At 40.3% G+C, this 24554-nt stretch overlaps 1 protein-coding gene and 1 non-coding gene across 2 annotated transcripts; one reads left to right on the top strand and one right to left on the bottom strand.

The window, feature by feature from the left end:
* Positions 1-16072: 16072 nt before the first annotated feature.
* LOC127807031 (small nucleolar RNA R71) lies at positions 16073-16179 on the bottom strand. Its single transcript, XR_008024568.1, has one exon. It is a non-coding gene; the product is annotated as a small nucleolar RNA R71 (small nucleolar RNA).
* Positions 16180-16309: 130 nt separating this feature from the next.
* On the top strand, positions 16310-17673 carry LOC127805553 (uncharacterized). The gene is made up of 2 exons (XM_052342307.1): positions 16310-16480; positions 16837-17673. The coding sequence occupies exons 1-2, from the start codon at positions 16310-16312 to the stop codon at positions 17671-17673; spliced, it is 1008 nt and encodes a 335-aa protein (XP_052198267.1).
* The last annotated feature ends 6881 nt before the right edge of the window (positions 17674-24554 follow it).

Genomic DNA, 24554 nt, shown 5'->3' with positions numbered 1-24554 from the left:
AATTTTGTAATTATGTGGAGATAAGGGATAAATAAATTCACAAAGGGTATTTTGGAATTTGGAATTTAATTCCATAAAGGAATTTAATTATGGAAATAGGGAAAATGGTGAATATTGAATTATGTGAGAAAATAATTAATTTTCCCTAAATTTGGTGAATAAATGTGGGGATGCCACATGGATGGATGAGATTAAAGCTTGGAAGTCAAGAATGGTGTCATGGAGTGACACTTGGCAAGTGGTGGTCCAAGTTAAAAGAAGAGTTAAATAAATGTAAAATAAATGATATTAGTCATTCTAGCATTTAATGAAGGCAATGATAATGTTGCTTAAAAAGAAAATGCAAAAGGAAAAGAAAATAGTCATGCATTAATGGTTGGAAAATGGTGGCATTTAATTAATTCATTATGGAAATGAATTATGTCTCTCAAGTGGTCTTTCAAGTGATGGCATGAAATTAGTCCCCTTAAAAGTAAATGAGAAAAATAGCTATTTTGGCATGGAAGACTTGATCCAAGGGAGGAGATTAAGTCTTGAAAATCTAATGGTTGAGATGATTCAAGAGAAGTGGCATGGATTGCCACATGTAAAGGGATTTGAATGGTTGAGATCTAGTCTTCAAACGTAAAAGAAATCTAATGGTGGAGATTAAAGAAGACAAGAGCACATGGATTGTGCTAGTTTGGAAGGTGGGGATTTATTCTCATAAAGTGAAGGAAGATCCAAGGGTTAGGATCTAACCTTGAAGTTGTTAGAGATAAAAGGGTGTTTGGAAGATGCTAAGTCTTCCATTTTTCATTTTGAATGGATTGCAAATGAAGAGAGAGAAAGGAAGAAGAAGAAGAAGAAGGAGAGAGGAATGAGAAGAAGCCTAGAGGTAAGGTGTGAATTTATCTTATTCTCTTCATCTTTCTAAGGGGTTTTGAGTAATCCACTCTTTATTTTCTTTAAGAAGGTTTGGGAAAAATGGGAGAGTGGCCATGGAAGCTTGATGGAGCTTGAAGAACCTTGAAGGAAGCTAAAAAATAAAGGTAAGGGATGGCCCCATGGGATGGTTGCCTTGCATGGTTGTAAGTATGTTTATAAACTTTTCATGTTGTATTAAGCATGCTCTTCATGTACATAATAGCTATGGCCATAGGGATTGTTAAGATACATGATGGAAAGGGGTAGGTTAAGGCTTCAAACCTTGAAAGGTTGTGAGAGCATGGAAGACCTAACTACATTTGCATGCACATGCCATTAAATGATTTATGTTTATGTTCATACTTATTGCATAAGCACCCTTATTGAGCTTAATAGCTCATGAGGTTTTTACCCTCACATGTAGGTTGTCAAGGCATGAGAAAGAGCAAGGGGAAAGCTTATGGATGAATGAGAAGTTTCAAGGATGTGTTGTAATGGCTCGATAAAGCCTTAAGCTACATGTATTTTCATTTGTGTTGTATGTTGTATTAAGCATCAAGAGAGTGTATAAGCTTCATTTATGGAAAAAAAAAATAAATTGAAGTTGGGGTGTGTAACGACCCGCTCCCACTTACGGGCGCCACCGGTAAATAATCGACCGGATTACTCACCCGACAACCACAACTGAAGGGTTGGACTATGTTCAACAGGAAACGCCCTAGGTGGGAACTAGGCTTCGTCCTTCCCTTTGCTCCACTCAGGAATCGGTCCCAACTCAAATAAGAAAAATCCAGTGGACCAAGACCCGAAACCCGAGTGAGCTTCACCTCTCTTCAACTCATCCCATAGCAAGCCAGAGGTGACCCAGGCACAAGGCTAGCATACAAACACTTCGCTGAGTATTGGGGATTTATGAGAACATACCTTGCTGATCTTGACTCGGTCCGAAACTTAGCTTTACCGACTATGCCACATTCAACAAGCAATCTCACAATCATCTATCACACTATGATGATTACAATAATTAAATACATTTAAGCTCAATAACACAGACATTTACTCACAAGGGTATACATACACAATGCCCCCTGGCTACGTACAAGCAATATTAAAAATACATAACTCGGGCAACTCAGCTAGTTGCCACAACAGCCTCCCGACACCATCCCTGCTTGCATCCGGACTTGCATCATCTACACATGAGGTAAAACCTCATGAGTCATAAAGACTCAGTAAGGGTGCAATGCACGTAAATATGAATATAAAGATGATTATGTATGCCCAATGCATGCAAATGAGGCTAGGCCCACTTATCCTCACAACCCACTAAGGTTTGAGGCATCAACCTACCAGCCCCCACCACACTAGTCCTCCATATGGCCATAGGTCCACTAGGTCTTGCATCAAACAAGTTAACCACTAGATCTTGCATCACACAAGATAACCACTACATGCAAATGCAACATAAAATCATTATCAAACACATTTACCAACTTGCAAGGCCGCCTCCACATGGGGCCGTCCCTTACTTGGCTCGAAGCCTCATCCCTGCCTCGACACGAATTCCAGCCTGAATCTCAAGTTTCTCTAGGATCACTGCTTTCCCGGTCGAACCTAGAGACAAACAGGCAAAACCCCACCATATCAAGCATTAACCAACGCCTTCATTTTTGCTTACACCGCAAAATCACGCATAAACACTATCTCCAAATAACACAAACCACGGCATACACCAGCCGTCAATAAATTCCAAACAACCCCGACCCAGGGTTTAATCCAACAATTAAATTACTCAACACAATTTAATATCTCACATAAAGGAAATAATTTTGAAAAGAATTAATTAACTCACCTCAATTAATCTGGAACAGAAAATCGGCTAATCGCCCATATTGGCATCGCCTATTGGACTGCCATAATGCCCTTGGATTCCCATATCGAACCTCCGGCCCTCCTCGAGCCCCATATTAATTTCTAGGGCTTTCCCCAATTTTTTTCTGGATTTTTTCACTATTTTTCCCAATTTTCCATATTTTCTTTTTCTATTATTTATTTTTTTTCTTTATTCTTCTCCTTCCTCCTCCATTCTCCCGCGCCTTCTTCTTCTTCTTCGCGGACTCCATGCGCGCGCAGCGCCTGTGCATGCACAGCAATCGGCCACTGGTCGGCCACCGCTGCAGCTCACTTCCGGCCACTGGTCGGCTGCTTCTCATCGCTGCGCGACCGCCGGCCACCGACGCTTCAAGCACGAGCCATCGCGGCCTCCCCTGCGCGACGCTGTCGCTGCACCGCTGCTGCCCTCGCGTCCGCCATGGCCAGCCACCAAGCTCTGCTACTACAGGCTGCGGCTGCCTCCTCACTGCTGCTGCGTCGCCGACCTCAACCGTAGCCATCGGCTTTGTTGGACCGCCATTGGAGCCCCTTCAAGCTCCTCGAACAGCTGCTTTAATCGTGGCCATGACAGCTTCTGCCATGGCCGATCTTCACTCTCCCTCACAATGCTCTCTCTTTCACTCTCGCGGTCTCCCTTTCTCTCGAGCGCGATGCCTCTCTCGGCCATGCTCTCTCTCGATCTCTCACTCTCCTCAATCTCATCTCTCTATTTCTCAGATTTCAAAGAGAATGGCCACTGCTACACCCTTGGCCTCCAAGCTTCATGTATATTTATATGTATATATATATATGTGTGTATGTATATTACACATTTGTGCCTCTCTGATTTTGAAATATCAGAGGCAATCACTTAGGAAGCTTCAACGAAGCTTCCTCTCGTGCGCGCACACATAATTACATAAATATATATAATACACAAATTAAATTAATTCCCCAACTTCACATTAATCCCACTTAAAAAAAAAACTTTAATTACACTTGGGAATTTTGATAATTGCACTTGGACCCTCCCAAGGCTTTAAATTATACCATTAAGCTACACCAAACCTCAATTTATCAAAATTAATAACCGATCGCTACTCGAAAATACCGACCTCGTCCCTGCGCCTGCATGGGACCTTTATTCGACCCGAAAATACTTAAGGGTTACCTTACTCAGAAAATCGAACCACCCCTAGGGTCCCCTCAACTTCCAGGAGGTCCCCTCTGACTATTCGGTATTAGCACCCACTCGGGTTTATACAGAATTTATTTCAAAAATTATTCCCCGTCGGACCGCTTCCAGCGTCACTATCCTTATCTCGAGACGTTCACCAATCCCTTGCCCTCTGCCCTGGACATCCAAGTCCCGAGGCACTCCCAACACTCCAATTCGGGAGTTTTATTAATTAATTTATCGGGATTGACCCTTGGGCTTTCCGGACCACCCGAGGCCTGACAAAATAAATCCAAAAATTATTTATTTTCAATACCATGTAATACCGGGTATTACAGGGTGTATATTTATTTTCAATACCATGTAATACCATGTGAGACTTGAAGGAAAGATGTATTTTTGCCTAGTGTGAAGGGCATCTAGTTGGATAAATTTTTGAGGGTTTTTGGAGGCCAAATTTTGGAATTAGGAGCCATATATTTCAGAATTGAGATCTGGAGAGTTTGGAAAAAAAAAGCCGAAGAGTAGCAGGGGCCAGCAGCCGGCCGTGGGCGGCCAGGCGCGCCCAGGCGGGCGCGCGCGGGAGGCCGCGAGTTCGGGTGGGCGCCCGGGCGGCCGTGCCCGCGGGCAGGCGAGCGCGCGCGACCAGGCGCGCGGGCGAGCGCGCGGCATGCGCGGCCAGCCCGCGCGGCCAGCAGCCAGCGGGGCCCTGTTCGGGCCCCGGGTGTGCCAGCGGACCCCGCCGGCCAATTTTTTTTAAAAATTGAAAAAAGTTGGGAAATTTGGGCTATTTCTTAACTGATTTTGGGCCCTGGAGGAATTTTCAAAATAAAGGGATTTTTCGGGCATTCTTAGAGAAAATGCCGAAAATTTGAAAAATTGAAAATTTGAGTTTTTCCTCCAAAATTGGTGATCCATCAATGGAATGGTTTAAATGGTGATCTTTGGAGCCCGGTAAAATTCTTGGTCAGAAAGAATTAAATTCAAATGAGAAAATAATGATTGGGCGTCTTCGCGAGATTTCTTTTTAACCAAACGCGGTGTGGTTTAAAGCCCAATTCTGCTAGTAAATCCTGGGGTTTAAGGGAAGGGAAGGACGAGCCTAGTTCCCCCCTAGGGCGTTTCTTCTTGAAACATAGTCAGCCCTTTATCAAAGACCGGGCAGGTGGACAATTCGGGTAATTGTTCACGAGTAATACCCGTAAGTGGGAGCGGGGCGTTACATAATGAAGCATGTTCGATATGTTCATTTGAAACCTACATGAGCATTGCATGGTATTATAATTTGCACACCTATTATTTTGCATGGCGGCTATGTACCGCGAGTGAGAAAGGATATCCTAAAGAGCGCCTGACGCGGGAAAGGTGGCCATAGACCCGGTCGGCGATGCTCAAGTCAAATGAATGGCTAAATGATTTTTCTATGTATATGTATGCATGCATGTGAATGAAAGGCCTTGAGGGCCGATATGCTGCATGAAATGATGCATAAATTGCATAATGCCAATGACATGGAAATGATCATAATGATTGAGAAATGAAATGATGTATGAAATGCATAATGCCAATGGCATGGAAATGATCATAATGATTAAGAAATGAAATGATGCATAAAATGCATGATGACAATGGCATGGGAATGATAAAAATAATGGGATCTAATGGGAAACGTTACTCGTACTTGGGGAGTCGGGTCTATTCCATTTTGGGTTTATCCATGCCTTGACTCTATTGTCTTTATTTTTTGCAATATATATATACTTGCTGAGCCTTGTGGCTCACCTTGCTTATTCCTGTCATTCCAGGTAAAGGATAAGCTATTGCTAAGGGCGAGTCCAATGAGGCTAGAGCTCGGGTTTAGTTGTGTACAGAGATGTCCCAGCCTCAAGATCTATGGGTGTAATATTGAGGGCAGGAAATAGAGGGTTCAAATTGTTGTTAGAACCTTAGTGCCCTTTTATTTGAAAAATGTATGGGCGGTAAGCCCCAGATGATAATGTAAAGAGTGTGTAATATTTATTTTGAGCTCCTATTGATAGTGAGCAAATGTGAAGATGTTTTATTTTGGCTCTTGATGATTAGTGAGCAAGAGAAAAAAAAAAAGAAATAATATGGTGTTTATTTTGAGTTTATTGTTCTTGTATCCATTTTGTGACGACCTCCTTTCAGATTTCCTTTGCTAGCGGGATTATCTGGGAGAGGGCTGCTACACCACGAGTGAATAATCAACCAAAATTTTCACCCATCAAGCTAATATTGAAGAGATTGACTATATTTCAATAAGAAACGCTCTAGGTGGGGATTAGGCTTTATCATTCTCTTCGCTCCATTCGAGGAATCAGTCACAAAATAATTAAAGAAAATATAACAGAATGGAACCCGAAACCCGAGTGAGTTTCACCTTTCTTCAGCTCACCTCACAACAAGCCAAAGGTGACCCAGGCATAAAATAACACATCAAAAATCCATTGAGTATTGGAGATTTATGGGAAATTCCTTTTCGATCCTTACACAATCCGAAAACTTGGCTCCACTAAACTAAAGCCACTTACAACATGAAATCTCATAAGCATCTAATACATTATGTTGATTACAACCAACCAGATACCATCTAGTGTCCAACAATATATACATTCAACACACATGTATACATATAGGAATATATACATCATACAAAAATTGGGCAACAACACTCATCGCCACCTCATCCTTCCGACATCATCATTCATTGCATCTAGACTTGCAACATCTACAACATGAGGTAAAACCTCATGAGTCAAAATGACTCAATAAGGGTGCAAATGAATGTAAACAAGATAATATATGTGATGTAATGACAAGTATGCATGCATGATTGGTGAGGTATCTCCGCCCTCCGAACCCATCTATTTGAGGCAGTGACCTCCCATATTACCCCTAGCATGCATCTAGCCTCCCCATGGCTATAGGACTCCACTAGACCACTTATAGAACATGCATAACTAACAATTGCACATGACATGTATTCATCAATATTACTAGACATTCGCAAGGCCACCCTCATTTGGGGCCGTCATTTACCTAGTTCAAAGCCTCTTCTTCCAAGAGCGAGAATGCCAGCCTGAACTTCAAACTCTTCTAGGACCACCACCTCCTCAGTAGAACCTAGATGCAAACACACAGAAATTCAACTACATTAGAAATTAAACTAGGTCTCATGCTTTTTTCATACACCACAAAGACCACCCATCGGTAATTTCATAACAATCTCAACCAAGAGTATAATCCAACCAACACTTTACACATTTCATTATTCTAAATCATCTCGCATAATGCAAATAACTAAAACTAATTTCTAATTTACCTCAATCAATCTAAATGAGAAATATGGCAAAACGCCCACACTAGCGTTGCCTTATTGGTTGCAATCTTGCGCCCAAACCGCATTTCTAAGCCCCTGGCATGCTACTTGAGCCCTAAATTATATTCCAGAAATTTCTCCAATTTTTTGGAAATATTTTGACATTTTCCCCTATTTTTCTCTTTTTTTCTAGATTTTATTTTCTTTTTATTTTTCTTTTTCTCTTTTCTTCTTCCTCTTCCTCACACCCGCACAGCCACTCCTACGCACAGTTGATGCCGGCCACAACCACCTAGCTTCCACTGGCCACCATCGCCGCCAAGCTCGCTACAAAGCCACCATTTTCGACTGCCTCCACCATGAGCGTTTTAACCAACTGCCGATCGTTGTCGCTTTAGCTTCACCCAGCCACCATCGTCGACCAAGACTGCCTCCTACCATCGCTCATCCTGGCATCTAGCTGCAACCACGGCTCTAGAGCCACCAAGAGCCATTGATCGACCACCCTTTACAACGTCAAATAGCGATGGTCGTCCACCGTTTCTAGCCATCGTCTCTAGCCGCTGTCACCGGTCGGCTGCCACCAGCCACCCCACGATCAGCCAATTGCGATAGGCTCCAAGCTCTTTCTCTCGATCCTTTTTCTCTCTCTCCATTTTTGATTTTGGGCGCCTGCTCTCTACTTCTCTCTTATCTGATTTTAAATCTAATTTCTACTCTATTTCAATTTCATTTTGATTTCAATTTTGTTGTAGCATTCTTGGGCAGCAAGCTCACGATTATATATATATACATATCTACATATTACACATTAAATCCCCTAAATTCTCATTATTCCACTTGAGGAATTGCTTAATTGCAATTTAACCCTCCAAGGTCAATTAATATTGCAAGTCATCCTCAAATTCTTAAATTAATTACCATCAAGCCACTCAACATCTTGATTTCTCCAAAAATTAATAATTGGATTGATTTCATCCTTGTGCCCACACAGGACCTTTATTCCTTTCGAAAATGCTTCAACGTTGTCCCACTTACAGAATCAAACCATCCTTAAGTCCCTGCTAACTTCTCGGATGTCCCTTTCGAACATTCAGTTTAGGCCACAATTTGAACTTGCACAGAAATGATTCCCAATCTGATTGCTTTTAGTGTCATTAGCCTCGCCTCGAGACATTCGCTAATCTCATTCCCTCTTTCCTAAACATCTAAGTCCCAGGGCATTCATTGTCATCGATTCGGCAATTTATTAATTCATTTCTCGAAACCAACTTTTGGGCTCTCCAAATCACTCAAGGTCCTTTAAAAATAACTATAAATCATATATTTTCCAACATCATGTAATATCGGGTATTACACCTACTGGTTTTGTATTGGCTTCTTGACTAGTCATAATTTGAGGCTTAGAAGACACCTCTTATAGTTCTACTTTCTTTTCGATGCCTCCCTCCTGAAGAAACTCTTTCTCCAAGAATATGGAATCCCTATTGACCAACACTCTTTGATTACTAGGAAAGTATAAATAGTATCCCTTACAATGAAGGGGATACCCTACAAATCTACATTTGATAGATCTAGACTCTAGCTTATCTATCTTGAGCTTCTTGTTGAAAGTGGGACAACCCTAGATCTTAACATGCTTAAGACTAGGTAGTCTCCCATACCATATCTCATATGGTGTACTCTCGACAGTCTTACTTGGAGCCTTATTAAGGAGATAAATGGTGGTGCATAAATCATAGCCCCACAATGATAATGATAGATCGACAAAGGTGATCATTACCATGTCCAACAAGTTACGATTTCTTCTCTTGAAAACACCATTCAGTTGTGGAGTAGTGGGAGGAGATAACTGGGATATAATGTCATTGTCATTGAGGTAGTCATTGAATTCCATACTCAAGTATTTACCACCTCGATCAAATCAAAGTATTTTAATACTCTTTCTGATCTAGTTCTCTACTTCAGCCTTAAACTTTTTGAACTTTTAAAAAGTTTCAGACTTGTACTTCATCAAGTACACATTAACATATCGTTACAAGTCATCTGTAAAGGTTATGAAGTAGTGATAACCACCTCTTGCCATTACAGAGAATGATCCAAAAACATTTGTGTGGATTAACCATAACAACTCACTAGCTCTCCCACTTTGTCCAACAAAGAGCAACTTGGCCATTTTCCTAAGGAGATAGGATTCACAAGTTGACCCTAGTTTTGAACCTATTGGATCAATCAATCCTCTTTTGGATAATTCGTTTATCTTTCTCTCATTAATATGGCCTAGTCTATGATGTCATAAGTGTTTGAGGTTAACACCATCACTACGAGAACGCTTCCCGCTGCTAGTAGATGCAACATTTACATCCCTCTATCTAACACTTTCATGCAACTCTAATATATAAAGACCATTCACCATAATGCCCATGCCAACAATCTCATTGCCATAATGAATAGGACATGCATTGCTAGAAAAAGATAGTTCATAACCATTCATAACAAGTCTAGGAATGGATACTACATTCCTAAAAGCATTCGGTAAAAATAAACAGTCTTTAAGAGTTATTACATGCCCAATATGAAGAGTTATAATAGTTGTCCCTATAGCTAATGGCTCTACAAGAGTTCCATTTTCCACTCGGAGGATAACTTTTTGCTTCCCAAATAGCCTACTCTCCTCTAGGTCCTGCATCCAAACATAAATATGAGAAGTTGCACTTGAATCAAGAATCCATAAGATGGGAGAATGACCAATCGCATTAATCATCTTAATAACATAAAAGGAAGATATACCTAAACTTTGGTTCTCCAAGCGCTTAACCTTCAAGCTGGAGAGATAAACCGGGTAATTCCTCTTCCAATACTTGTTTTGCTGGAAATAGAAAGACTTTCCCTTTGCCCCCTTCTCTTTGTGCTTGTTCTTAGAAATATCCCTCTTCGGCTTGAGCTTCTTCTTCTCATTGGAAGAACTCTTTTTTCTTTTAGAAGTCTTTGATGATGAAGCTATAGCAAGAACTTCTTCTTGCTTCTTGCCCTTTATTTGGGCCTGGTAGTCGTTAACATATTTAACAACTCAGGAGCGGGCATTCAAGCTTGTCCATATTGAAGTTGAGTATGAATAGGGCAAATGATTTCAAGAGAGATGGAGGATCAGGTCAACATGTAGCTCGACGTTTATATAGAATTCCAGTACTTCTAACTGACCAATCAAATTGGTCTTCTTCAGTATGTGGTCTCCCACATCAATGCCTTCTGCCATCTTGGCTTTGAATAGTTGTTTACATGTCTCATATCTAACTATTAGATTATGCTCTCCATAAAGCTCCTGCAGTTTCAAAATCATGTTAGTTACGTTAGTTATATGCAACATGCTGATGCTGGAGCTCGTTACACATGGAGGCTAAAATATATGTCCTCGCCCTTAGATCTTGATCCCTTATCACTTCCCATGTTGCTTGCTCCTCCTCACTTGACCCATTAGGAAGAGTCTCAGGGACATGCCTTTCCAAAACATCTTGAATTTTCTCCAAACTTAAAACAAGTTTTAAGTTGCGAAACCAATCTTTGAAATTCAGTCCAGTTAACATGTTTTTGTCCAAAATTTGGGAAATCGGGTTTAATTTTGCCATTTTGGAAAAACTTCGTAAATAAATAAATGATTGTTAGTTTGATTTAATTTTGCATATCCATTTAGTTTCGGTCTCAAACCAAATGGTACCTCCAACTCATTTTCTTTCAAATCCCACACTTCCCAAAATGGAAAATGCAAATCCCCAAAGGGACTCATGGTGGGTGATTGAATTCTCTCCTACATGAGTACCCCGTAATGCTACGGTGATTTCTTAGGATACCCACATATTTAAGCATACAATTCTTGCCTATCACATCTCATGTGAGGTTCGATCGGCTACCCCCATACCATCCGTCTGCAACACTATGGTGGTTTCTAGGATGATGATATGGTTAGATATGAACCATTGCCTCAACCAATGATCCACTTGAGCATCTATGACCCCAACACTATGGCGGTTTCTAGGCTATATCTGTGTGGGTACACTGACAACATCACATGCTTAGATAGGCATCGATCTCATCTCATGAAATGCACCCTCCCACCTATTGGCAACCAGAGTGCATCCAATTGAGTTGATGATCACCTACGATGATGGAGGGCCTAGATAAATCTTATTTACCGTATCTAATATTTGTTCGCACATGATTTCGGTATTTATTTAAATGTTTCACTTTGCACATACATTTAAGTTTTCCCATTGTGTATCTCATACATAACCAACTCATGCATTCAAAATAAATTCACAATTTATTTCGGAGGTTTCACTTTGCACATGTGTTGTTGTAAAAAATACAATAATTAGAATTTGTGAGGTAGGAATGCTGGAGCAGCAGTAGAGCGAGGTGAACAACTGGCATGTGTTTACTTGTGGAAGTGTGCTTCAGGTAGCTCTGGTCTCCAATTATCTGGCCGAGGTTTGGAGTAAGCCCTCAGGGGTATTTTTGGTAGTAGATTAATCCTTCAAGAAGTAGCCTCATATATGTTCAAGGTATAACTGCGCTCACAAGAACAAGTTAGAAGGCACACGGGAATTCCTCACCCACGTATGCCCTCTGATACTTAAGTTAGTATGTGCAGGAGAATAATTATCCAAGGGAATTCATAGAGGTTCTGCTAGGTGCGCAATAAATGAACAAATGATGCAATAACTAAATATAAAAGAGGTGAAAGTTTAGGAAGATAGCTATGGGGCAAGCAGCGTAGTTCAAAAATTTTGAACCTTACTCTAATTTCGACGATTGGATCAACATCGAAATTATAACATTCACATACAAAATAAAATAAATCTACCATTTAGATTTTTCGAGTCATTTGTGGATTTGAGCCGTCCAAGCACTCGACCTCTAACTTGTGATATGTGGCACGCGTCCTTTGGCGAGGAGAGAGGAATATGAGTGCTAACTTTTTCTCCTATTGTGGCTTGTGTATGGATGAAAAAAGAATGATCTTTCAACTCTTGAAAACCATAAATAAAAGCTTAATTTGGGCAACCCTTAAAGGGGTATTTATAGAGAAGCCTCCTAGGCTTTCTTAAACCCTAATAGATTGGGCCAGTCCATTTATCCTAGTTCAACTAGGAACTTAATTAAATTGATTTATTCTAGTCCAACTAGAAGTTTAATTAAATAGCCCAAATCCAATTATAAGTTTAAATAAAATATTTGGCCCAAATCTAATTCAAGCTCAAATATAATATTTAATTTAATATTTAGCCCAAATATTAATTTAATATTTTACCCAAATACTTTATTTAGCACAAGTATTAATTCAAGCCCAAATTATTAAATTAGAAACTTCTTTCTAATTTAATCAATTGTCATTTTAGGAAATTCTTTCCTTTATGATGACCCTTCGTCATATCGACGTCATTACGTCTATTTATTATTTTTTCGTGAGAACCTACGACGACTCAACTTCTTGCCGAAGTGTTCCACTTAACCATACGTTTGCTCTCTTAGTTTAAGCCAGGGACCGTACCTTTTGCGTATGACTCATTAGGCTTCTGAATATGTTAGCAATGTGTTAGTATGAACACATAAGACAAGATTAGTCTCTAGCAAGGCGTCATGCCTACCCAATTATTCAGAAGGATTTATAATCCGCAAACAACCTTTCACGAGCATGGTTATCACGTAATTTGATCCTCTTGTTAATGTATCTTCTGTGATCTCAAGTCTGGCGATTTGTTGCTTGATTAGGATCACATGAGTTTTTCTTCGGTCTTCCGGATATCCTCACTTAATAAAAAGTGAATTAATAACTCTTTATTGATCTCTTTCACCATGTCGATGGATTTAAAGTGAATATCCACCGAAGGCACCTTAGATACATCATCCTCTATCAAGGGATAGATGAGTCTTATCTTGGTTATACACCCTGTAACGCCCCACTTTTCCAAATACATAATGATGCAAAATATAAGCTAATATCACCGCGGGCATTATGGAAACCCTTATCAACGGAAGCGTTGGATCGAACCTGAAAGCTTAATCAAAGCTAAATAAATGGGTTTCCACTAGATTTCCTTTACAAGAGTAATAAATGCACATGGCTTCCAATACGCCAAAAACACAACACACCATTATAGGTACAGTTGTAGGACACCCACATACACACGCCTCTTACAACCTTGAGTACCCTAACTGCTATTCACAATACATTACTTAGGTTACACGGGTACATAATGAAACCAAGATCCCAAAGCTAGCGAAGCTTCGCCTCCTTGCCCACGCTTTGACCTGGAACCTGAAATACTTGATACTTCTGAAAAAGCTGGGACGTTGAATGTCCTAGCGGTATGAAACACCCGATTTAGATAATAACATCTAAGTGAGTGACTCAGAAAATGAGAGTACATGCGTGCAAATGCAATAATGCCATTATGAAATCCACCCCTGTGGTAGCAATGCCAGGGTGTTGCAATCACCCCCGCGGTCATCGTAGTCACCCCTGGCTCACTGTAAGAGCACGAGTTCTTCCATGATGGTCCAACAACTAGCCACAGTCACTAACACAAACATGATATATGACAAAGTAGAAGGAATATGCACAGCCAAGGGAAAATATGACATGTAAGCCACGAAGACATGATATGCAAGCCAACATCCACACACAAGTGAAGCAACAAATGCTCAAAATGCCACAAAACATGCAAGAATCACTTACCTTGATCGGTTACCTTAGGAAGCACGGTTTACAATGAATGAAATGGGTTTTCTCGTAGTTTTTCTTACTGCTTGACCCAAAAATTCTGTCAAGGATTATTCTCCCTCGACTTTCTCCCTTCTTTTCGACAATTTTTCCTCTCTCAAACTCCCTTCCTTTTCCTCCTTACTTGGTGCCCAAAATGAATAACCCCAAAGCCCTTATTTATAAGAAACTTTGGCGAACCAAATCCTGCCACGTGTCGCGTCATCATTTCATCCATGAGCATCCAATTAAAATATGCCATGTGTCCCTAAAGATTTGTGCATTTTCATGCCCTTACGACAAGTCTCCCTTGAGATATGAGACATCACATGTTTAATTTGATTTTCAAGATTCCCCATCATTACATCCCACATGGTTAATTCATTTTTCTACATTTCCCATCATTACAACTGATAAGTGTCTTTTATACTGATAAGTGTCTTTTGACTATGCACGACTCTAATGACCCAAAAACCACTATATAAAGACTTATTCTTAAGGGTTTTGGGAGTTTTTGGGCATGGAAGAGAAGCAGACGAAAGATTGAAGACACTCGGGTTGTATTTTTCTTTTCCTTTTCAATTCTTTACTATGGATTCCAAGTCTTTTCTTTTTCTTTTGATTGCAAGAATGCATTGCTAAGTGTTTCTAACTAGGGTGAATGATGAAACCTCGACTTCTAATGGTTTGATTTAAAGTTATTCGGTTTGCTATTTTCTTATCCATTCAGGTTGATTGTTTGCTATGTGCATAAGGTTGTTTTGATGCTTGATCACCATTAAAACATGTTTGTGATTTGTATTGTTTTCAAGAGATTCAATATGGATTAGACATGGTAGCTAACAACATAGGGTCCTATAATAGATAGAGATACCGTTATGCCCTATGAAATCTTTTTGTGATGATCTTCGTGATTGAATGCATGTTTATATGTTCGAAGGTTAATTAAAGATAGTTAATCTCAAATATATACATAAAACTAAATGACTATCGAGAGAGGCTTTTGGTTGTAATTGAATTATCGATTTTCAACCTAAGATAAGGAATAGCAAGACCCGAGTAATGAATAGTTGAATCATAGAAGGCCGACGGTGGATTCACAAACCCTAGTGCCTTAACTTTGAGAGTTTTTGAATCAAAGAAATTGTTTTGTTCGCATCTTTTATTCGTAAATTAGTTTTCATTGTAATTAAAGTCATTTTTAATGTGTGTGTTAGGTTAAGGTTAGATCAATTAGAGTAACCGTCAAAAGTTAGTCCTCGTGGGTACAACACTCTATTCATCACTGTATTACTTGTCACGATCCGTCCACTTGCGGGATAGAATAGGTAGGACAAGTTTTTGGCGCCATTGCCGGGGACTAACTATTTTGATTATTGCTTTGATTGATATTAACTTTAACTATCAAATTTTGTTTTCATTATTTTTCTAGGCTAAGCTATTTCAATTTGTGTGTGTGCAGGGATTGAGATAGTGCATGAGTCATTCAGAACGTTCGGATATTTGTGAGTTTGATCCTGAGATAGAAAGAACGTTTCATCAAAAGTGTCATGAACAAAGAGCAAGGAGGGAAAAGCAACTAAGTAACATGGGTGACAACGCAAACCAACTTGTTCCAATGGCGCAACCCATTGAAGTTAATGAAAGAGACATTCTGATGAGGGACTTCATGATGCCCCCAATGATTGAGAACCGGTCAAGTATAATTTATCCTCCTTACGGGCATGAAAACTTCTAGTTGAGGCTAGACGTGATCAATCTCTTTGCCAACAACATACCTTCTTATGGAATAAGCGAAGAGAATCCACACTATCACTTGTCTCGATTTTTGGAATATTGTGGGAATTTTAAGTATCAAGGAATTAATGAAGAGGCACTCAAGATGCGTCTTTTCCCTCACACTCTAAAGGATAGGGCTCGAGAGTGGTTAGACTCATTACCACCGGGTAGTATTACTATATGGACAGATTTGGTACAAAAATTCACACTCAAATACTTCCCACCGACCAAGATTACCAAGTTTAAGCATGAGATTTCAACTTTTCAGCAAATTGAGTCTGAAAACTTTCATGAAGCATAGGAGAGGTTCAAGGAGTTATTGAGAAAATGTCCGAGTCATGGCTTTCCACTACTAGGTCAAAATCATTTTTTCTATGTTGGACTCACTCCTCAAAGTCGCTCTGCAGCTGATTTCACAGCAGGAGGATCTATCTGAAATAAATCAGCCTGGGAGCTTCATGACCTTTTTGAGACAATGAGTGAGCAGTTAGTTATGTGGCCAGATAGAAGCTCACATAAAAGAGTAGCTGGAGTGCATGAAGTGGATGTAAACAAGTTGATGTTGGCCAAGATTGATGCACTATCAAAGCAGATGGAAGCTTTAAAGTACTCTTCTAATGTTAATATGGTGCAAGGATCACTCCCCGTATGTGAAACTTGTGGAGCAACTCATCCATCGTCTGAATGCCCGCTGCTCATAAATCCACCATTCACGGAGCAAGCTGCCTATGCTCAGAACTTCCAACGTCAGCAAAATTTTCCAAGGCAGCAAAATAACCCTCCCCCCAAACATCAAATAACCCATTCTCACAAACATACAATATGGGTTGGAGGAATCATCCTAATTTCTCTTATGGCAATACTCAGAACATCCAAAATCCACCAAGATAAGGGCGACCACAAGGGGAAAAATGAGGATGGGAAGAAGCGATTTCAAAGCTTCAAGAACGAAGTGACTGGACTGATGCAACTATTAAGAATATTGAGAATCAAATTGGGCAGCTAGCAAAAATCCTAATAGAGAGACAACCGAGCACTTGGCCTAGCAACACCGAGGTCAACCCAAAGGAGCAAGTAAATGCAATCACAACAAGGAGTAGGGTACAGCTCCCAGAAATTCATGTGAAGAGGCCCGGAGTTGTGAAAGAGACTACAAAAGTTCAAGAGACAGCAGCTAAATCAAATGAGTCCAAAGCTCCAAATAATCAAGAAGAACTAGAAGTTTCAGCCAAACAAGGGCTCCAAGAGAAGGTGATGCCACCTCTAGTCAGGCCATATGTCCCTCCGATTCCATTCCCTCAAAGGTTGCGTAAGCACAAACTGGATAAGCAATTTGAGAAGTTCCTCGAGGTATTCAAGAAACTTCATATTAATATACCATTTACGGATGCCTTACCCCAAAAGCCCAGCTATACAATGTTCATGAAGGAGATCCTTTCGAATAAGAGAAGGTTGGATGAGCACGAGACCGTCATGTTGACGGAAGAGAGTAATGCTATATTGCAAAATAAGCTACCACCAAAATTGAAGGATCCAGGGAGTTTCACTATCCCTTGTACTATTGGTAGTTTATATTTTGAACAAGCCTTATGTGATTTGGGAGCTAGTATTAATTTAATGCCTTACTCTATTTTTAGGGAACTTGGGCTAGGAGAAGCAAAGCCTATAAGGATGTCATTGCAATTGGAGGATAGATCGGTGAAACATCCACGCGGAATTATCAAAGACATCTTGGTGAAAGTGGATAAATTTATATTTCCTGTTGATTTTGTCATCTTGGATATGGGAGAAGATAGGGATGTTCCACTCATATTGGGGCGACCTTTCTTAGCCACATGACGAGCCCTCATTGATGTGTAGAAGGGACAATTAATGCTAAGGCTGAATGAGGAGCAAATCACTTTCAATGTGTTTAAGGCACTCAAGCTACCCAGCTCATCAGATTCGTGCTTCAGGATAGATATTATGGACAGAGAAGTAAAGGAATTCTTCAAATTGGAGCATCTAGCAGATCCTTGGGAGGCATGCATCATGCACTCACAAGATGAAAATTCAGTTTCAGCTACCATGAAAGAATGTGTGCAGTATTTGCAGGGTTCAGAACCCATGAGAAGAGGAAGACAATACATGGAATTGGGTATCAGCCCTTCTCGGCCACTCCCTTCAATTCAACAAGCACCAAAACTTGAGTTGAAGCAACTGCCCTCACATCTTCGTTATGCTTATTTGGGGGAATCTTCCACTCTTCCGGTTGTCATTGCCAATTCTATAAATAAAGATGAGGAAGATAAATTACTTCGGGTGCTTCAGGAATACAAGTCAACTATTGGATGGACTATAGCAGATATCAAAGGCATTAGTCCCTCCCTTTGCATGCACAAGATCCTCATGGAAGAAACTTATAAGCCGGTAGTGCAACATCAACGTCGACTAAACCCCCATCTTCAAGATGTGGTCAGAGCTGAGGTATTGAAATTACTTGATGCTAGGATTATTTATTCCATATCAGATAGTGCATGGGTTAGTCCTGTTCAGGTTAAGCCAAAAAAGGGAGGAATCACAGTGGAAAAGAATGAACATAATGAGCTTATTCCAGTCCGACCAACTACAGGGTGGAAAGTTTGCATAGATTATCGCAAGTTGAATGACGCCACCCGAAATGATCACTTTCCCCTTCCATTCATTGATCAAATGTTGGAGCGTCTAGCAGGTCATTCCCACTATTGTTTCCTTGATGGCTACTCGGGATTCAATCAAATTCCAATAGCCCCGGAAGATCAAGAGAAAACAACATTCACTTGTCCATATGGCACATTTTCATACCGACGGATGTCGTTCAGCCTATGTAATGCACCTGCTACATTTCAACGCTGCATGATGTCGATCTTTTCAGATATGGTGGAAAGATTTATTGAGGTATTCATGGATGATTTCTCAGTTTTTGGTTCATCATTTGACGAGTGTTTAAAGAACTTAACACTTGTTCTAAGGCGCTGTGAAGAAACAAACCTCGTGCTGAACTAGGAGAAGTGTCACTTTATGGTCCAAGAAGGAATTGTGTTAGGAATTGAGGTATTTGTTTGCAAAGAAAGATGCCAAGCCAAGGCTGCTCAGATGGATATTGTTGCTTCAAGAGTTTGATCTGGAGATAAGGGATAAGAAAGGTTGTGAAAATGTGGTAGCTGACCATCTTTCTAGAATAGAAAACTTCATGCAAACAGCAACTGAGGACCTAAATGAAAAATTTCCTGATGAACAACTTCTTATGGTGGAAAGAAAGGCCAACGACATAGCGGCACCTTGGTTTGTTGATTATGTGAATTATCTTGCAAGCAATATTGTGCCCCCAGATTTTAACTACCAGCAGCGCAAAAAGTTCTTTTAGATCTCAAGTATTACTTTTGGGAGGATCCTATTCTGTATCGACGCGGTGCCGACCAAGTAATTTGGAGATGTGTTCCGGAAGAAGAAATGGAACTGATCCTAGAGCAATGTCATGCTTCACCATATGGTGGACATTTTGGGGCAACAAAGACAGCAGCAAAGGTCCTTCAATCTGGGTTCTATTGGCCTACTATTTTTAGAGATGCTCAAACATTGGTAAAGAAGTGTGACCGGTGCCAACAGATGGGAAACATATCAAGGAAGCAAGAGATGCCTCTTCATGGAATTCTTGAAGTTGAGTTATTTGATGTTTGGGACATTGATTTCATGGGCCCATTCCCACCATCATTTTCCAATGTTTATATTTTTGTAGTAGTAGATTACGTCTCCAAGTGGGTTGAGGTTGTTGCTTTATCCACTAATGATGGCCGAGCCGTGGTGAGTTTCCTCAAGAAAAATATTTTTACTCATTTTGGTACTCCTCGGGCCATAGTAAGTGATGGGGAAAAGCATTTTTGCAACCGATACTTCGACACTCTTTGTTAGTGTAGGTGCTCTAGACCTAATCAGATTGGGCATGTTGTACACTGACAATTGTAATCATGTTATTATTTGAATAAGGAGTTGTTCAAATTCACAAGAAGTCATTCTATTAGTTTCTTGTTATTATTGTAATAACCGAATGAAACTAGATAGAAGTCCATATGATGTATACTGTGATTAATCTATAAAGATGTGAGATGATCCATCACAGTTTCTAGACATCATTAAATGTCCCAAGTCGTAGCGATGTCAAGAATGGACATTGACAATTGCGGTAAGACTTGTATGTGTTATGTTTTTGCTATGTGATAGCAATGGGGGTCTCACACCCATAGGCATGGGGATGCCTAGACAAGTACATAGGTGACCAATGTTGGAGAACGTGTCACTGGACATGACTCGCCATGAGAATCCATTGTAGTTATATGTTGATGGAATTCTCATATGAGATGGGTGTAACTAATCCTTGGACCTGAGGTTGTCACAATCATCTCATAAGAAGACCGGTATGCTTTGACATTGTTTCGATGGGCCTACACAAAGGCTGCATGTGGGAGATCGTTGGGTATATCGTGAGGCTTATGGAGATGGGTGTATAACCAAGATGGGACTCGTCTATCCCTTGATAGAGGATGATGTATCTAAGGCGCCTTCAGTGGATATTCACTTTAAATCCATGGCCATGGTGAAGGAGATCAATAAGGAGTTATTGATTTACTTTCTAATTAAGTGAAGATATCCGGAAGACCGAAGAAAATTCATGTGATCGTTATCAAGCAACACATCGCCATACTTGAGATCACATAAGATACATTGACGAGAGGATCGAATTACACGGTAACCATGCTCGTGAAAGTTCATTTGGGGATTATGAATTCTTCTGAATAATTGGGTAGGCACGATGCCTTGCTAGAGGCCAATCTTATCTTATGTGTTCGTACCGACACATTGCCAATATATTCGGAAGCCTAATGAGTCATACGCAATAGGCACGGTCATTAGCTTAAACCAGGAGAGTGGACGTATGGTTAAGTGGGACACTTTGGCAAGAAGTTTTGTCGTCGTAGGTTCTCACGAAAAAAGAACAAATAGACGTAATGACGTTGATATGATGAGGGGTCGTCATAATGGAAAGAGTTTCCTAAAATGGCAATTAATTAAATTAGGAAGGAATTTCTAATTTAATAATTTTCTATTAGTTAGAGTGGCAAATAGGAAATAAAATATATTTGGGCTTAAGTTAATATTTGGACTAAATTGGATTTGGGCCAAATATTAAATTAAATATTATATTTGGACTAAATTGGATTTGGGCCAAATATTAAAATAAATATTATATTTGGACTAAATTAGATTTGGGCCAAATATTTAATATTATATTTGGACCAAATTAGATTTGGGCCAAATATTAAATAAAATATATTTGAGCTTGAATTAGATTTGGACCATAATATTTTATTTAACCTATAAAAGGATTGGGCCATTTAATTATATTTCTAGTTGGAATAGAATAAGCCCACTTAAGATTCTAATTAAATTAGAATTAATGGGCTAGCCCAATCCATTAGGGTTTTAGAAACCCTAGGATATTTCCTTATAAATATCCCTTTATGGGTTGCCCAAAATTAAAAGTGATTTTTGGTGTCGTTTTTCAAGAGTTGAAAAACGTATTGTCGTTCACTCTTCCCGTTTCTTTTTGGCATCGATTTGAAACGTGGGTGTTCTTTGACCGTCCATACACAAGCCGCGAAAAAGGAGAAAAAGTTAGCACTCCTATTCCACTCTCCTTGCCAACGGACGCGTGCCGCGTATCACGAGTTAGAGGCCGGACGCTTGGACGGCTCGAATCCGCGGACGACTCGATAATCTAAAGGTTAGATTTATTTTATCTGTATGTGAATGATTTGATTTCGACGTTGATCCAATCGCCGGGATCGGGGTAAGGTTCAAAATTTTTGAACTACGTTGCTTGCCCCGTAGCGATCTTGCTTTACTTTCACTCTTTTGGCCAAATATGGGGTGAAACATAAGGTTGCTACTCCCTATCATCCCCAAACAAGTGGGCAAGTGGAGGTTTCAAATCGAGAGATGAAGCGGATATTGGAGCTCACAGTGAATGCATCTTGTAAAGATTGGTCGAAAAAACGTGACGATGCACTATGGGCTTATCGCACTGCATTTAAGACGCCTATTGGGATGTCACCATATCGTCTTGTCTTTGGAAGAGCATGTCACTTACCAGTTGAGCTGGAGCATCGAGCCTATTAGGTAGTGCAAAAGCTAAATTTTGATTTAAAGAAGGCCGGAGAAAAAAGGTTATTGCAGCTAAATGAATTAGATGAATTTCGGTTGGAGGCATACGAAAATGCCAAGTTATACAAGGAGCGAACCAAAAAATGGCATGATCATCACATTCATTGGAAGTAATTTGAGGTGGGGCAAAAAGTGTTGTTATTCAACTCACGCCTCAAGTTATTTCCAGGCAAGTTGCGCTCAAGGTGGTCTAGGCCGTTCACTGTTGCCAAAGTTTATCCACATGGCGCTGTTGATGTCACTCACGACACCAAGGGTACTTTTAAGGTGAATGGACAGCGACTCAAGCCATATCTTGGGGAGGAATTTTCCAAGGAAAAGACATCCATCGAATTGCGCAATCCAGAATGAGCAGCCGCATAGTCAAGCTAATGACTCTAAACAAGCGCTTTTTGGGAGGCAACCCAACTTCCTATGCTTTCATCTTTATTTACTAATTGTTTATTTTATTTTCTTTATTTTTTGCATTTGTTTTAGAGTGTTGGGTACTAGGGTAAAGAATGCCTTAGTTAGGAGAGTTCAACATTTAGAGCCTAGGCTTTATCAAAGAAAAAAAATAATAAATACATGCAATGCAAAAAAAAAAAAAAATCAGAGGGGGGGGCAACTCGCGCCTTAGCCACGGCATGCATGCCGCGGCGACAGTGCGAGGCAGTAGCCTCTCTGCTGCTCGCGGGCGAGCTGCGGTATGTATACCGCGGCCAGCCCGGGCCACAGCGGCCTTGTTGTGGCTCGCGGGTGGGCCGCAACATGCATGCCTCGGCCGCACCGCAGTCCGGGTGGGCCTATTAAGGCTGACCCCCTTCATTTTAGTTCCCCCTCCTGTTTTTCCCTTCTCTTCTCCCTCTACAAACTTTCCTCACCCCTCTCTCTCCTAACACTCCCAGCTTGCTTCCTCCCCAGTTTTCCCTCAAGGCCCTCCTTTCTACTCTCTCCAACTTCAACATCAAAGGTATGTTTGGAATTATTTGAATATTTTTGTGCGATTTGTTCATCTCTTGTGGACATGGATGTTGAGTTGATTTGTGCATGGGAGAAAAGATGTTGTGGTTGGTGTTTTTGGTGGCTGTTCGGTGTGCTTTTATTTGGGGAATTTCAATATATCCTAAGCCCTATTTGCCTTCTTCTCTTTCAGCATGCCCACCAAGTGTTCGCTAAAATGCCCCAACCACACATTTCCACACATATTTTCACACACATTGCACTATGAATTGAGGGCATGGAATACGTTAAGTTTGGGGGGATATTGTGGGACCTTTGGCCTCTCCAAATTATTTATTTCTTACAAAATAAAAAAATAACTCAAAAAAAAAAAAAAACAAACAAGCAAAGCATTAATTGATTCTTTCTCTTATTCATTCTCATTTTTTATTTTGTGCTTCTAGGAATGAGCCCAAGCAAAGATGGCACCCAAAACTGAAGGATCATGAACGAGGAAACAAAGCATGCAATGGAAGCGTTTTAATATCAAAAAACGTTCCTCGTATTGATAAGAATCTAGGAGACTTACTTTTGCGGCGGATTACCGGACGGAATGGAGCGATGGGAGCTTCTTCGCGTTGTGGAGACGACGGCTATCCTGCTAGCCTTCGGCTCCGTCGCATCAGAACTCAAACGCACCCTTTCGATCTTCCGGAGTATGACTCGAACTCGTGGCCTCTCTTCGGTGAAGAAGAATGAAAAACGACTTGAATGAAAAAACAACCAAAGAGAGATATATATAGGGAGAACCCTAGGGTTAAAACCCTAGTGGGCCAAACCCTAATGGGCCAAGGTCTTTTAATTAATTTTCTAATTGGGTTAGCCCAATTAATTAATTAAAACCCTAATAAACTATTATTTTATTCTAGCCCAATGGACCATTCTGAATAAAATAATTCTCTCTCAATGTAATTCATCCAACAAGCCAAATGTATTAAAAAATACATGAGTTACATCGAGCTACCCCGGGGACCAAAAGACAAATTATTCACGGCTACTAAAATGACCAAAATATCCCTGCTACCTAGTAGCTATATTTTGTCATTCTAAGTGTTCCAACTATCACCATATGGTAACACTGACCCCACGAATAATTTTGCATATGCCATGTCTTTGACCTACTAGTGTAATGACGAAAATACCCCTCTGCGTAACACCCATCATTTAGAAAGGAATAATGTACTAACACCTTTCTAAATGACTTCTACCATCCTTAGATCACTAGTCCAATAATCCGTGACTACTCGAATGTACTTGCTTATCATTGGGAGCTACCCAGAAGCACACACTCTTAAGTCACGTTCCCAGGGCCCTGGATTATTCGATTATTCTTGGACAATCACAAGGGGGTGAATCACAGAAACTATCTTGTATTAGTCTGTCTTAGCTAATTAGAAACCATACTCCCAACTCAAAAGGATATCGATCTTTGATAGACCTCACCTACAATGAATCTAAGAATATAGCTCTAGGTTCACTAGACCACCAACTAATACTCA

Source organism: Diospyros lotus, chromosome 7 (assembly GCF_014633365.1).
Source record: "Diospyros lotus cultivar Yz01 chromosome 7, ASM1463336v1, whole genome shotgun sequence".
Lineage (NCBI taxonomy): Eukaryota > Viridiplantae > Streptophyta > Magnoliopsida > Ericales > Ebenaceae > Diospyros > Diospyros lotus.
Note: the sequence above shows the minus strand (reverse complement) of the source record. Positions and strands in the feature narration are given on the sequence as shown.

Excerpts from the sequence above, each read along its gene's own strand:
- LOC127805553 (XM_052342307.1), top strand. The coding sequence starts at position 16,310 with ATGAGTGAGCAGTTAGTTATGTGGCCAGATAGAAGCTCACATAAAAGA. Across the intron at positions 16,481-16,836 it reads TGGTGCAAGGATCACTCCCC|CTAGCAAAAATCCTAATAGA; the intron begins GTATGTGAAACT and ends CAAATTGGGCAG.